The 15474-nt window shown below is 42.0% G+C and overlaps 1 protein-coding gene across 5 annotated transcripts in view; it reads right to left on the bottom strand.

Annotated features, from left to right (window-relative positions):
* Positions 1 to 1357, bottom strand: part of Rps6ka3 (ribosomal protein S6 kinase A3) — a 125363-nt gene extending 124006 nt beyond the window's left edge. For 3 of the 5 annotated variants that reach the window (XM_045140076.1, XM_045140075.1, XM_045140077.1), the window contains exon 1: positions 895 to 973. Coding sequence is in view for 1 of the 5 variants with exons in the window: in XM_004670650.2 (XP_004670707.1) it covers positions 895 to 963 (69 nt within the window). In the remaining 4 variants the exon portion in view is untranslated. Of the gene's footprint in view, positions 1 to 894; positions 979 to 1338 lie in introns of those variants that run through there. The other 2 variants (XM_045140078.1, XM_004670650.2) reach the window with 2 other exon arrangements.
* Between the last annotated feature and the right edge of the window lie 14117 nt (positions 1358 to 15474).

Below are 15474 nucleotides of genomic sequence, written 5' to 3'. Positions count from 1 at the left end.
ACTGATTTTTCACTCGGGAGAGGAGTGCTGATACCCCGGAATTGGTCATGTCTTCATTATTTTCGCAGACCCTGAGTTGGTTCTGGGACACCGGCGACTTGGGAAAAGCTCGGAACCATAATATGTGCGCAAAAATTGTGTTTTACCTGTTTGGGTATATGTGGGTTTTTGACACTAGGGTGGGTGTCTCAGATTTAGGAGGAAAACCAGAAAGCCCTTTAAAGGCGGCCACTGATCTCCTTCAATATCACCCGCTCACCTCCATGAACAGGAAACTCAAGTTAAACTCGGGGTTCTCGAGCTCAGCGACTTCAAAAATGAGTGGTAGAGGACTCAGGCTTCTAGTTTTTCCTTTGCAGCAGCAGAAATCGCTGCGGCAGATGGGGAGGGGACCCTTCCAGTCGTACTGAAAAGCCCCACGGGTCGCCACTCCTGTTCCCCGTAAGCCCATTTCCCTACAGCATCCCCTCCCTCGGCCGGGCAGGAGTCTTGGCTCCTTGTCTCATACCCTACAGTCTTCCAGGTCCGGGGAAGCCCCCAACCCAGCAAGGCCAAACTTCGCAACTCCCCGCCGACTCCCGCTCCGCCTCATGTTTCCCCCACGCAAAGTTGATTAAAATCTGCTTCTTGCAAAGCCTCAGCGCCCACTCCAAACCCCACGCGCCACCACACCGGCAGACCCCCTAAGCGAGGGAGGGAGGTGAAGATGTGGGTGGAAGGGTCACACCGGCAAACAGACCACCAACCCCAACGACCCAAACCAGAATTCCGAACCCGTGGAAGATGTGAGCTGGAGAAGAAGGGGTCGAATGACTAGCTACCAGGAAGAGAGGCGATCCTAGCTAGGAAGCGGGGAAGGGGACGAGCCTGCCCCAGCCTCCCCACTGTACTCACCTCAGCGCTGTCGGATGGGCTCTCCACAGCCATCTTCTGCCACGGGTCCGCCAGCTGCGCCAGCGGCATCTTCCCCCCCGGCCCGCCGCCTTCACCGCCTCCTCCCTCCCCGCCCGCCCCAAGGCCGGCCCCGCTCCTTCTCCGCCCGAGCCCCACGGCAGCGGCAGAAGCAGCAGTAGAATAGCACCGGCCCCAAGGAGAGCTCGACTCCGACACTGACCGCTCGAACGCCCAGCGCCTGGCCACAAGACGCCCGCGCACCGACCGAGAGTCTCGCGCCGCCGCCAGGCACCAGGGCTCGCCCCTTTCTTCCTCTCCTCCTTCCGCCGCCGGGACTACGGCTCCGCCCCCCCCTCCCTGCGGGTTCCCGCGCCCGCTCCAAGCAGAACAGCGACCGCCGCGCGCTCCCCCACTTCCGCTCACAACATGGCGCCTAAACGATACCTGTCTCTCAGAGCGAGGCTGCGCCGCCGCCGCCGCCGCCACCGCCGCGCGCACCCAGGGGCGGGGCGAGAGCAAGACACGCCCACCGGGCCCTCCTTCTTCTCACCCCCACCTCTCCCTCCTTCTTTGCCTTAGCCTCAGCTACTAGGCCTCGCCTACTTTCAGGAAGGGCGGGCTCAAGAGATTTGGGGGCGTCGGCGAGAGATGAGAGGGGAGAGGAGAAATGGGAATCGCAGGAGGGGAGAGAGGCTGGGTGCTTTTAACTTCCACAAGTTCATGCAGGTTGCCTTCCCCTTGAGAATGAGAAAGCTCAATGGTCCCCGCTAAGCATGGGAGGAAAATCGACCAGACGCGAGGGGGAGGGGGAATTGGGGGCGCAGTCCGTGCCAATGACCTGAGGCGGAGGTGTGAAATGTCTTTTCAGCCTTCCTCCTCCCAGAGAAAGACGTGGGCGTGACTAGTCTATGGGCACATCCTCAAAAGGCTCAAGACTTCCTCTCCAGGATCACATGCTGGGTATTCACCTGACCCCCCCCCCCCCGCTCCTATGAGGACTCTAGAGGCTTCGTACTTAGGAGCCCCATGAGCGTTCGACTCTGGGTTTGATTCAAGGCTCTTCAAGTTGACTTTTGTGATAAAATTTTAATATTTGTGATTAGTTTTCGTCTTATGTGAGTTGCACCTCCTCTCTAATAACCCTAAGTGCATAGAGCCCTCAAGTTACAACCCAACTGTCACCCCCTCTTCTACTTAAATCTTCAAGGAGGAGAAAACAGAGGTTCCTTAGTATAGATTGGCCTTCTTGGCAGATATTGGAGAGTTTAGAAAAATAACTTTTAGGCAGGAGCGCGGAGTTCCCTGTTGACCAAATAAAAGATCGGATTTTTTTTTTTTTTAATCAGGCTGCTGTTAGGCAGATGAGGAGAAAGGGAGAGAAGGGATTCTGACTCCTCCTCCTGCCCAAGATGGGGAAGCCCTGGGTAAAGGAAACCCAATTCTAAGATGACGACGAAAGTTCAGCATACTTAAGAGTTTGAGAACAGAGACCTAGGGGTCCAACATAGGTCCAAGGAAAGTTCCGGCCCATCGTTCTCAGAGCCAGCTGCCTACATGCTCACCCACTGAGCTGAGCGGAAAGCTACTGTAGGCCCTGGCTAATCGCCCTGCATGGAGAAAAAAAAATAATAACAAGGGAAATCTCCCAGGCTGCATACCTTTAGTCCCCAAGGCCTGGAGAAGGCATCCCGAACCTCCCATACTTGGTGTCATCCTCCATACTCTCCACACACGCATTTTAACAGTTTTATTTCATCATCCCAGGATCCAGACACCTAGAGTGGTCTCCCTCCCCTAACACTAGTGTGAGAATGAGATCCAAGCCCAGCAGGCCAGGTCAGCGCTGGCAGTGCAAGATATCTCCTTGGGCCTGAGAAATAGGTGTTGGGCTCTTTTTTGCTGCTTTCAGTAGCTTGTCCCAGGCCTGAAAACCTCATGGCCAGCTAATGAGGCTCCCACTGTTTAGGGAAGGCAGCCAGAAGCCCTGGCTGTGTGCCCTCTCCCTCAGTCAGGAACAGCTCAGGTGGGGCAAAAGCTAGGCAGGTTGAGAATGGTCTGGGGGAGGGAGCACATACGGCCTCTTAGCTTATGCTTTTTTCACTTTCAGCAATATGTTTGACTTAGGTGTTTCAAACCAATGGAGGCTCTAACAGCTAATATGGCACCACCTTTTTGATGATAAAACATGCTTTCAGAGTCTGAAAGAAATTGTGTGTTATTTTGCAATTATGCACAGAATGCCTGATTTATTTTTTATTTGCATTGCTAAGACACTGTTACTACTTCTTACAGCAAAAAAGAGTTCACCAATTTGACCAGTTTAAGGCAAATTAGCTCCAAGGGATCAATTATTACAGTTAACTTTCTTGTGTTAGTAAAAACATATATAGCTGAAGAAACTCTCCAGCAAAACCACTAGATAACCAACTTTTTTCTTGAGGCACAGTCTCACTCTAACCCAGGCTGATCTGGAACTCACTCTGTAGCCCAGGCTGGCCTCAAACTCACAGCAATCCTCTTGCAATCTCCCCGGTGCTGGGATTAAAGGTATGTGACACCATGCCAGGCTATTAGCAACTTTTATTCATTTCTTTTTACCTTAAGAATCAACTGGAGGGCTGCAGAGATGGCTTAGCGGTTAAGCGCTTGCCTGTGAAGCATAAGGACCCCGTTTCGAGGCTCTATTCCCCAGGACCCACGTTAGCCAGATGCACAAGGGGGTGCACGCATCTGGAGTTTGTTTGAAGTGGCTGGAGGCCCTGGCGCGCCCATTCTCCCACTCATTCTCTGTCTGCCCCTTTCTCTCTCTGTTGCTCTCAAATAAATAAAATTTTTTAAAAAATTAAACAAAATAATCAACTGGAATAGAATTTTTTTGTTATAGTAGGAATTGAATTTAGGGCCTCATCCATGCCACACAAGCAACTGTAACATTGAGTTATATCCCCAGAACAATGTTACTTTTTATTTTGAGTCAGAGTCTGGCTAACTGACCCAGGCTGGCCTTGAACTTGGAATCATCTTGCTTCAGTTTCTCAAGTATCTGGGAATTATAGGCCTGTATACTAAACACAGCCTGGAATAACTTGAAATTAACTGATCTGTAAGTAATATGAGCAGTGGTCACATTTGTGGGAGTTAAGCATCAAAAGAACTGCCAGTAATAAGTTAAGACACTTCTACCACAGATGTCTTGCACTATTCTCCTTCTTGCCCCAAAACAAAAGTCATGGATGGGGTTTTAAAAAACCATTTTAGGGCTGGAGAGATGGCTTAGCAGTTAAAGTGTTTATCTATGAAGCCATAGGACCCAAGTTCGATTCCCCAGTACCCACGTAAGCCAGATGCACAAGGTGCACATGTGTTTATAGTTTCTTTGCAGTGGCTAGAGGCCCTGGTGTGCCCATTCACTCTCTGTCTGTCTCTCTTCTCTCTCTGCTTGCAAATAAATAAAATTAAAAAAACACTTTAATTTACTTATTTTATTAAATCCACAAGCAATACAACAACTCTGCTTGGGGAATTGAAGAAAACACAAATGAGGTTGTAGGATTTTTAGACATAGTAACTGATAGTGTGCTGAGCAGGATTACTTTTTTCCCCTAACAAAGAAGAATTCTAAGTGTAGCTATTCAAATAGCTTTCTCCTATCTCTATATTGGCAAAGATGGCAGCCACAAGCTATATGAGGCTACTGGGGGTTAAGATGATATTGGCTGGTTGAAATTGAGATTTGTCATGCCAGAGCTCAATATTTGGTTAAAAATAATATAAAGGGCTTAAGGGATGGCTTAGTGGTGAAGGCCCTTGCCTGTGAAACCTAAGGACCCATGTTTGACTCTCCAGGTTCCACATAGCACAGGTGGTGCATGCATCTGGAGTTTGATTGCAGTGGTTCTAGGTGCACCAATTCTCTCTCTCTCTCTCATTTTAAAAAAAGTATATAAAGTATCACAATCAATTTATATTGACTATATGCTGAAATGATATTTTAACACTATTAGGTTAAATAAAATATTTCATTAAATTTATTTCCCTTTTGTTTGTTTTGTTTTATTTTTTGAAACAGGATCTCACAAGTAGCACAGGCTGGCCTCAAACTTGTGATACTTAGCTTTCGTCTCCTGAGTGCAGCCATGTACGTTACCCTCATGCCTGCCTTTTGTTTTAACTCTTTAAAAACTTTTTTGGGGGGAGGGTGAGGGGATGGTTTAAGGGCTAAAGGCAAGTGCTTGCAAGCTTGCAGGCCAAAGTTTGATTCTCTAGCACCCATGCAAACAAAGCTATATGCAATATATCACATATGTTTGTGATCCCCAAGGGTCTATGGCAATGGGAGGCAGAGCCATGAGAATCCAGAAGCTCATGGGGCAGCTAGTTCGATACATGCAAGGGCAAAACAGCAATAAGAAAGACCCTATCTCAAAAGAAGTTAAAAGGAGAGAACAGACACCTTAGGGTTGTCCTCTGACATATGCACACTTATATACACAAAAAATAACATTAGATAAAAAAAATCTTACTGTAGGGCTGGAGAGATGGCTTAGTGGTTAAGCGCTTGCCTGTGAAGCCTAAGGACCCTGGTTCTAGGCCCGGTTCTCCAGGTCCCACGTTAGCCAGATGCACAAGGGGGCGCACGCATCTGGAGTTCGTTTGCAGTGGCTGGAAGCCCTGGCGCGCCCATTCTCTCTCTCCCTCTATCTGTCTTTCTCTCTGTGTCTGTCACTCTCAAATAAATAAATAAATAAAATTAAAAACAAACAAACAAACAAAAAAAAAAAAAAGATTCACATCTGTGGTGGTTTGATTCAGGTGTCCCCCATAAACTTAGGTGTTCTGAATGCTAGGTTCCCAGCTGATGGATATTTGGGAATTAATGCCTCCTGGAGGGAGTGTATTGTTGGGGGTGGGCTTATGGGCTTTATAGCCAGTTTCCCCATCCCAGTGTTTGGCACACCCTCCTGTTGCTGTGGTCCATCTTATGTTGGCCAGGGGGTGATGTCCACCCTCTGCTCATGCCATCGTTTTTCCCCTGCCATCGTGGAGCTTCCCCTCAAGCCTGTAAGCCAAATAAACCTCTTTTTCCCAGAAGCTGCTATTGGTTGGGTGATTTCTACCAGCAATGCGAACCGGACTGCAACAGTAAAGTGGTACCGAGGAGTGGGATTGCCGCTATGCACCCTACTGTGTGGCTTTGCCTTTTGGAGCTGATTTTCAAGAGGAATGTGGGAGGATTTGAAACCTTGGCCTAAGAGATGCCTTGCAGTGCTGTAAGTACAGCTTAATGGACTATTCTGGTTTGAGCTCTAAGACCTGAATGCAGTAAGAACTATGGGCTGTGAGGTTTGGCTTATGAGGGTGAGAAAGAGCTTTTGCCTGGACTGGGCTAGCAGTTTGTGTGAGAAGCTTGCTCTTGTGCTCATGTCCTAAGAAGTTGTGCAGGGTTGCTTTGCATAGAAATGAACTGGTGTGTGCAGAGGGATATGGCACAGAAAGGAAAATCTTTGGGTGAACTGCTGCCCGTTCAGCTGCAACTGAGAGATTACAACCTTTGAGACTGGGCTAGCTGACCTGCGCTGGGGCAACAAGAAGAATGTCGACTCTTTAGAAGGGGCCTGAGTGATCAAGGAGTGTCCTGTTCTTCAAAGTCTGCTTTATCCCCCCCTGGATTAACAAATTGGCACCCTACCTGGTATTGTGGAGTATAAGAAATGCTGGAAAGAGGGTCATTGAGTTTGCAACATGGTCTTGTGTTTTGGAAATGGCCATGGGCAGTGTGAAGCGGGTTTGCTGGTTGCCTGCATAGAGACCCCATGGGGCCATGAGGATGAACCGTGGCTTGCAGTGGAGACCCAGTGGAGATGCCGGGACCATGAGATGGCTGCCGAGGAGCTGCCGGCCCCGGTGAAGTTTCCCAGGACTGTGAGTAGCCTAGCTGGAGGGGCAGAATTGGAATGCCAGAGACTTGTTGCTGGTTAGAATTATCGGACTTGAAGACTTGTCACTGGCTAGAGTTGCTGGACTTGAAGCTACAGAGTTTGATGTTTGCCCTGGTTGTTTTAAATCTTGTATTGGTTGAATGTTTCTTTGCTATGCCCAATGCCATCTATTGCAGTGTGAATATTTATTCTGTGCCATTCTGGGTTTTTTTAGGTTATATTTTGGTATTATGGCTCAGTTAAAAGATCTTGAACTATGGGGATGTATGAACATCAATGAGATTGATAAAAACTATGGGGACTTTTAAAGTCAGACTGAATGTATTGTATTTTACATCATGTATGGATATCAGTTTATGGGGGCCAGGGGCGGAATGTGGTGGTTTGATTCAGGTGTCCCCCATAAACTTAGGTGTTCTGAATGCTAGGTTCCCAGCTGATGGATATTTGGGAATTAATGCCTCCTGGAGGGAGTGTATTGTTGGGGGTGGGCTTATGGGCTTTATAGCCAGTTTCCCCATCCCAGTGTTTGGCACACCCTCCTGTTGCTGTGGTCCATCTTATGTTGGCCAGGGGGTGATGTCCACCCTCTGCTCATGCCATCGTTTTCCCCTGCCATCGTGGAGCTTCCCCTCGAGCCTGTAAGCCAAATAAACCTCTTTTTCCCAGAAGCTGCTATTGGTTGGGTGATTTCTACCAGCAATGCGAACCGGACTGCAACAACATCATAGTTCTATATAATAGCACTGATCTAGAACTACTTTTTAACCTTGAGCTGTTTATGAATTCCTACAAGTCCTGTAATCTTAACTGATACCTTCAGAGTCTGCTCTTTTTGGTCTTCTTAGTGAAAAATCAGCAGAAAAGGCTGTTTCATTTATCTCCTGATCTCCCAACCCCAAGTCTCCAGAACCAAAATATTGGAAAGTTGTTACTTGAAATGAAAGCAAAGAAAAGAGCAAACCTCAGTAGAAAATTTGAACTATGTTTCCAAGAAATCATCATGTCCAGGACAACTAGCTTTAACCTCCTCTGCCCCAACCATTTCCTGCTATAATTATAACCTTTGTACACAAGTTTAAATGGGCATTTATTTAACAAAATAACATTTTCTCAAAACCAGAGTTACCTCAATCTGAAAAAGTTGCAAGATGACTAACTATAGTCATGATGCAATCTCTATCTCACATATATTTAAAATTCATAGCTCTATACATAAAGATTTGCATCACTAGAGAATGCCTATAAAGCATAACCACTGTCATCTTCAGGAAAAGACTTTTTCTTTTACATTACTTGAAGCATGTATATTTCCACAAAAAGTATAACTAATCACTAGAGACTTAATGTTTTTACCAAGAGATAATAGATTCATATCATATATCACATAAGACAGTAGTCTAAGAAAATGCATGTTGGCATGTATTTTGTGTGTATGTATGTTTGTGTGATTTTCTTTTTTTTGAAATTTCTCAAATAAAAATTATTAAGAATATGTTTCTGGGCTGCAGATATGGCTCAGCAATTAAAGGTGTTTGCTTATTAAGCCTGTCTGCCTAGGTTTGACTCCCAATTACCCACGTAAAGCCAGATGCAAAACTTGGCACTTGAATCTGGAGTCTGTTTGCAGTGGCAGGAGGTCCTGGCCTGCCCAAATTCATTCCTCTCTTTCTCAAATAAATAAATAAATATTTAAAAAAAATTTTTTTTGGACTGGGGATGTAGCTCAGTGGTAGAATATTAGCCTAGCATGGGCAAGGCCCTGAGTTCAATCTCCAGCACCAGAAAATATCCTAAGTAACATAAATCTTAAGAAAGAACAGAAAAGCCCTATTTAACATTTTTACTTAAGGAAATTCAAAGTTTGAATATGTAAGGATTTTTTCTTTAGTTCCTCTCAAAATATGTAGTTTGACGATATAATGAAAGCCATTAGTAAAGTATACAAGGAGCTGAAGTGAAGATATTCTATGATACAAGGACATGAAATCCTTTTTCATTTTTGATGTGTATGTATGTGTGTGGATGTGCACATACTTCAGTGCATGGAGTGTTTTTCTTCTCCTTCCACCTTTATTTATTTAAGAGAGAGAGAGAGAGAGAGAGAGGGGTGAGGAGAGAGAGAGAATATGGGTGTGCCAGGGCCTCCAGCCACTACAAACAAACTCCAGATGCACATATGTGGTTACTAGGGAATCAAACTTGGGTCCTTTGGCTTTGCAGGCAAGTACCTTAACTAGTAAGACATCTCTCTATCCCACCTTCCACCTTTTTCTATGTGGAGACAGGGTCTCTCTTGTTACTGTTTTTGCCACTGGGAAAGCCAGTCTATCTAACCCCATGAGCTTCAAGATTCTCTTGGCTTAGATACACAAGGTGGCACATGCATCTGGAGTTCATTTGCAGTGACTGAAGGCCCTGGTATGCCCATTATCTCTCTCTGCTCTATCTCTCTCCCTGTGCTTTTCTCTCAAATAAATAAATAAATAAATAAATATTTAAAAAAAAACATACTCTTGGCTTTATCTCTTCTTAATGCCTTAGAGTCTTGAGATTACAGATGCATGCACCACTTTGTTTTTGGCTTTATGTGGGTGCTGGGGCTTTGAACTCCAGTTGGCAGGCTTGTACAGCAACTGCCTTTAACCACTAAGCCATTTCCCTAGCCGAAAATACTTTGTTTAACATTATTCCTGTGGAGATAGGATGGGGTTGTGATAAGAACAGAAACTGGCCTGCAACAAAATTCCAGGTTCTTTTATCTCCCTAAGCTAGATGGGAATTGAAATATAATAGTTATTCAACTGACATTTGAAAAATAAGCTTTGTTTTCCTCATCTGGACATAGGGATAATAGTACTCATCTCATAGGATGGTTGGAAAGGTTGAATAGGGATAATGCCTATATAGCATTAAATATGTCTGCCATTAGAATGCATTTAATAAACGGAGCTACTGTTATATGCCTCAGAAAGGGCGTATTCCTGCATATATAATGTATTTGAAATACATCACTCTTGAAAGTTCTCTTTCCATTTGTTTGTATGAACGTTTTATTGCAGCATTATCTGTTTCTTTAGGGCACCCATGTCACTAAAATAGTGCTGTGAGTAACTTCCTATGGAATTCAAATAAAAGAGCACGTAGGATAACTAGCTGTTCTGTTTTTCAGGTTACATGTGTTAAAATACAAATGATTACAGGTCAGTTGCCTCATAGGCTATGATCAAAGCCTTGTTTATAGAATTCTCAAAAGAAACTAACAAATGTCTGATTCAAAGTTAACATTACCTGACTCATATTTATGTAGGGAACATGGGAGGGACAAGGAAGTATGGAGTCTGATTCAGACATGCTTTAATGTTTTCTTCTTTTATTGGTTTCCAAAATGTTTAATCCTAAGAGGTGTCATTTTGTTTCAGAGTCATTTGATGGGAAAGAATTATGGGGCTTTGAGACTTGACAAGAAACAAAGAAGCCGTTCTTAGAGTTTTAATAAGCTACCACTTTATTTCAGTTTTTATTTTACTAGAACAGAAAAGATCCTCTAAATGTTCTTCTTTATAAACACTAATTCATAAGAGGGAGATAATACATTAAAATTTCATTTTCAAACCAATATTAAAACAATTGCTTCAATATTAAGCAAAAATTATAGTATAAAGTATTCCTTCAGAGGATAAGCATTTATGTTTTATAACTATCAATTTACTATGGTTGATTAGAGTAGTGATTCTTATTTATTTTTACAGATCACAAACCATTTTAAAGCAAAAATCCAAAGACCACCTGCTCCTATTCATCACCATGAATAAAAGAAAAAAAAAAAAAAGAAAGATACTCCAAAACTAAATAGAACCATTGCTTTAGAACATGGGCATTATTGTGGTGACTTTGTATGTTTATATTTGTCCCTTCAAATGTAGATTTGAGTTTGAAGCTAGAAAAATACTTTAAGTAAAAGTAAAAAGTATGACATTTTTAGTGATGTATTTTAATTCATCCCATAACCAGAATTCAACACTGTGGCATTACATGGAACTTGATTCAAGAGCCATCAACCAAATCACGGAACTCTATGATTAGGAAACCTGCAGTTTTAATCACAAGAATTACGTAAACATAGCACTGCAAACTTGGGTCAGTTGCTGGAGAAATGGTGATGGATTAATTATGGTATTTACAAATGAAGTACATGTTCATTGAATAATATGATGATTTCAGTAACTTAATTAAACTGGTAACTAGTAAAATAAATACGTTGGGCACATGGATCCCAAGGCATTTCTTTAAAACAAAAACCCTGCCTATTAAATAAAGAATGAATTATATAGATTAAATAGCTTTATTTGAAAATTTGATAAACCTCACTTAATAAAACCACTCACAAATAATGTTTAAATAAGAATAAGCCAATAGGAAGTAGCATAGGCAGTTTGGGACACATCTTTTTTTTTTTTTTAAGAAAAGAGAAGGGCTGCTCCAGGATCTCCAACTACTTCAAATGGATTCCAGATGTATGCACCACTTTATGCACCTGGCTTTACGTGGTTATTGGGGAATCAAAGTCAGGTTGTTAGGCTTTGCAGGCAAGTGCCTTAACCACTTAGCAATCTCTCTAGCCCATGAACAAACACATCCTTTATAATAATGTGGATGGTAACAGTAACAGATTCTCATTAAGTACTTTCCATGTATCAGGCACTGTACATACTTGTATTAATCCCTTCAGTCATCCTTGCAATCATAAAAATACTACATATATATTACTAGCAGCTAAGAACTATTACATGCTTGCAAACTATTAAGTGGCTTACATTATCTTGTGTCATTTTATTTTATTTTATTGTTTATATTTTTTTCAAGGTAGTGTCTCACTCTAGCCCAGGTTGACCTGGAATTCACTATGTATTCTCAGGGTGGCCTCGAACACTCAGCGATCCTCCTACCTCTGCCTCCTGAGTGCTGAGATTAAAGGCATGCGCCACCACATCTGGCTCTTGTGTCATCTTAACACCAACTTCTATTAACATAAATTAGTGCTTCATCTGATAAAGAATGAATGGTGTTCATAAGATAAATTCTTTCAAAAATTTCAGGGAAATTCTTGGGAAAATATATCATAAAATAAAATTTAAAAGAAGATATTTATTAATTATATTTGCATGCTGTATTTCTCTCTCATGTTTTATTTCACATTGGTAGATATAGTAAGATTTTATGAAATGTCATTTTAGAATGGAAATGGGGAGATGGCTCAGTTAAAGGTGCTTGCTTACAAAGTCTGCTTGCCCAGGTTCTATTTACCAGTACCCACATAAGCCAGATATACAAAGTGGTGCATGCATCTGTAGTTTATTTTCAGCAGCAAGAGGCCTTGGAGTGCCCATGCTCACTCTCTATCCTTGCAAATAAATAATAATAATAATAATGGGGGCTGAAGAGGTGGCTCTCAGAGTGGTTAAACGCATTTACTTGTAAAGCTTGATGGCCTATGTTTGATTTCCCTGTACCAATGTAAAGGCAGACACACAAAGTGGAGAAAAGAGTTCATTTGTAGTGGCAGGAGGCCCTGGTGTGCTCATTCTCTTTCTCTCTCTCTTAAATAATAAGTAAATAAATAAATTTTAAAAATAAAATGGAAATAATTCATTATTTCCAAAGAGCAATATAACCTTTTGAAGAGCTGGTGCTGTAGTGGTAGAGTGCTTGCCTGGCATGTGGAAGATTTGGGTTCATTCTCCAGTTCCATCAAAATAAAAAGTTTTTAAAAATATTTTATTATTTACTTATTTGAGAGAGAGAGAGGCAGATAAAGGGAGAGACAGAATGGGCACACCAGGGCCTCTAGCCACTGCAAATGAACTTCAGACACATGCTCCAAACTTGTGTATCTGGCTTTACGTGGGTGTGGGTACCTGGGAATCAAACCTGGGTCCTTTGGCTTTGTAGGCACGTGCCTTAACCACTAAGCTATCTCTCCATCCCCAAAATAAACTAGATAGATAGATAAATAAATGATAGACAGATAATGAATCCTTATGTTATAATAAGTATTTAGGGGTTAAATTGTGTCACCCTAAAGAAAATATTAGTACATTAGAATGTAACCTTAATTGGAAATACTGTCTTTGCAGGTGTATTTAGTTAAAATGAGATCATACTTGAGGAAGGTGGGCCCATATGACTGGTGACTAGTGTCCTTAAGATGTTTGCCATTTGAACATGGAGACACAGAGAGAATGCCATGTAAAAATGGAAGATTTGTATGATGCACCTACCAGCCAAAGAATACCAAAGATTGCTAACAGACCACCAAAAGAAAAAAAAGTGACAAGAAGCTAGGAAGTGACAAAAGAAGTTTTCCTAAAGGTTTCAGAGGTAACATGGTCCTGCTGCTATGTTGATTTTATACTTTGAGCCTGTAGAACTCTGAGACAATCTTTCACTCTCCTTTCTCTTTCTCAACAGGGCCTTGATAGGGTATCCCAGACTACCACCCAGCTCATGATCCTCCTGCCTTTACTTCCTGAAAATGCTACATATATAACTAAGGATTTCTTTTTAAAAATATTTTTATTTATTTATATGTGAGGAGAGATAGTATGTGTATGAATGGGCACTGCAAACAAACTAAATACATGCACCACTTTGTGTATCTGGCCTTATGTGGGCTCAGGGTACTTGAACCCAGGCCTTCAGGCTTTTCAAGCAAGCACCCCTAACCACTGAGAAATCTCTGCAGCCCAATAATTTCTTAAAACAGTAAGTTTATCTCTGTAAGCAACAGGGAAAATAATAACAGAAGAGAATTTTCTTTAAAAATTCTTTATTTTTATTTATTTGTGAGTGAGAGAGAAGGAGAGAAAGAGAGAGAGAGAGACTAGGCACGCCAGGGCCTAGCCACTGCAAACAAAATCCAGATGCACGTGCCACCTTGTACATCTGGCTTACATGGGTTCTGGAGAGCCTGGGTCCTTTGGCTTCACAGAAAAGTCCCCTAACCACTAAGATATCTCTCCAGTCCAGAAGGGAATTTTGAACATGTTTAAAACTGGATTATGAACAGAGCTAGATTTAGTTTTTTTTAGGTTAAAGACTTGATGTCAGCAACAAGATAATCCCTGAACTTCTTTATATATCTCTGGACTTTGGAGAACTTAGTATGAAGAAATTTCCTCCTCATATGGTATACTACTATTATTAGACTGAAGTTAAAAAAAAAATACTATGGCTTCTTAAATCTCCCTTTCTTTGTGGAAGATTCAAGTTTAGACAGACTTAGTTTTTTAAATGAATGAAAAATTAAAGCATTACTTCTCTTCCTGAATTTCTCAAAGTGGATTGTATTATGACCATCTACTTAGTCTACCAAATTAGAAATGTATAGTCCAGGAGGTAGAGTATAGCTTAGTAGTAGAATGTGTGTTTAGCTTGTGCAAGGCCCTGAATTCAATCTTAGGTACCAAGAAAGAAAAAAATGGAAAGAAGGAAGACAGGAAAAGAAAGAAAAGGAAAAGGTGTACAGTTCAGCATGTCATATAACCCTTGTTCCTCTCTCCTTCCACTTTCCACATTATTTGACAGTTGGATTGTGTGGATTCTACTTTCTAATCTAGATTATTTTAAAACAAACAAACAAACTTTATTTACAAGGAAAGGGAGGGGGATGGTCACATGAAGGCCTCTAGCCACTTCAAATGAACTCCAGATACATGTGCTACTTTATGCATCTGACTTTACCTGGGTCCTGGGGAATTGAACTTGGGCCACTAGGCTTTGCAAGCAAGAGTCTTGACCGCTGAGACATCTCTACAGCTCTCTAATGTATAGTCTACAAAATTCTCTCTCATGTCTCTTGAGATTAGGCCCTCACCATCTCTGGTTTCTCCTTCAGAGCCTTTCTGACTTTCCTCTTTTCCCCAAGCTATGGCCAAAGGTTGCCATCCTAAAATGAAACTCGCATTTACTCCATTCACTGCTTAAAAGCCACAACATGTTTCTATAAATCAAGATAAAACTGCTGTTTTATCTTTGCATAGATGTAGCTATGAACAAGGACAAAATAATGTGTCTGGAGCTGGAATTTCTACCAGGACATTATAAATCTAGAAAATAGAATAAATGCTATGAACCTATGAATCCTGGAGAGACGGGGGGCCAGATGAACAAAGACCTTTCGGTGACAGTGGTCCTTAGAAGGGAACCATTTTCAAATCCCACTTTGTTAGTTTAGTTTTTGTTAGATTCAGACTTGGCCAAAAATTGTTTCCTTTGGTTCTTTATTTTTTTCTTTCCCAAAAATATAGGTCATGTCTAACATTCTATCTTTTTAATATCTTATTTTTGTGGCAAAAACTCATCATATAAAATTTACCATCTTATCCATTTTTAAGCACACAGTTCAATAGCACTAAGTAATTCACATAATCAATCTCCAAAAACCTTTTTTATTATGAAAATCCAAATTTTTGCACTGAGTACACAATTCCCCATTCCCCCTTCCACTTAGTCCCCACTATCTTTCTGTCTCTGAAAATTTGTCTACTTTAATTCCTTCATGTAAATGGTACCATAAGATATTTGTTTTTTTTTTTTTTTTTTGCAACTGGTTTATTTCACTTAACACAATGTCCTCAAG

This window comes from Jaculus jaculus, chromosome X (genome assembly GCF_020740685.1).
Source record: "Jaculus jaculus isolate mJacJac1 chromosome X, mJacJac1.mat.Y.cur, whole genome shotgun sequence".
NCBI classification, from domain to species: domain Eukaryota; kingdom Metazoa; phylum Chordata; class Mammalia; order Rodentia; family Dipodidae; genus Jaculus; species Jaculus jaculus.
The sequence above is the reverse complement of the archived record's forward strand: the minus strand, read 5'-3'. Positions and strand labels throughout refer to the sequence as shown.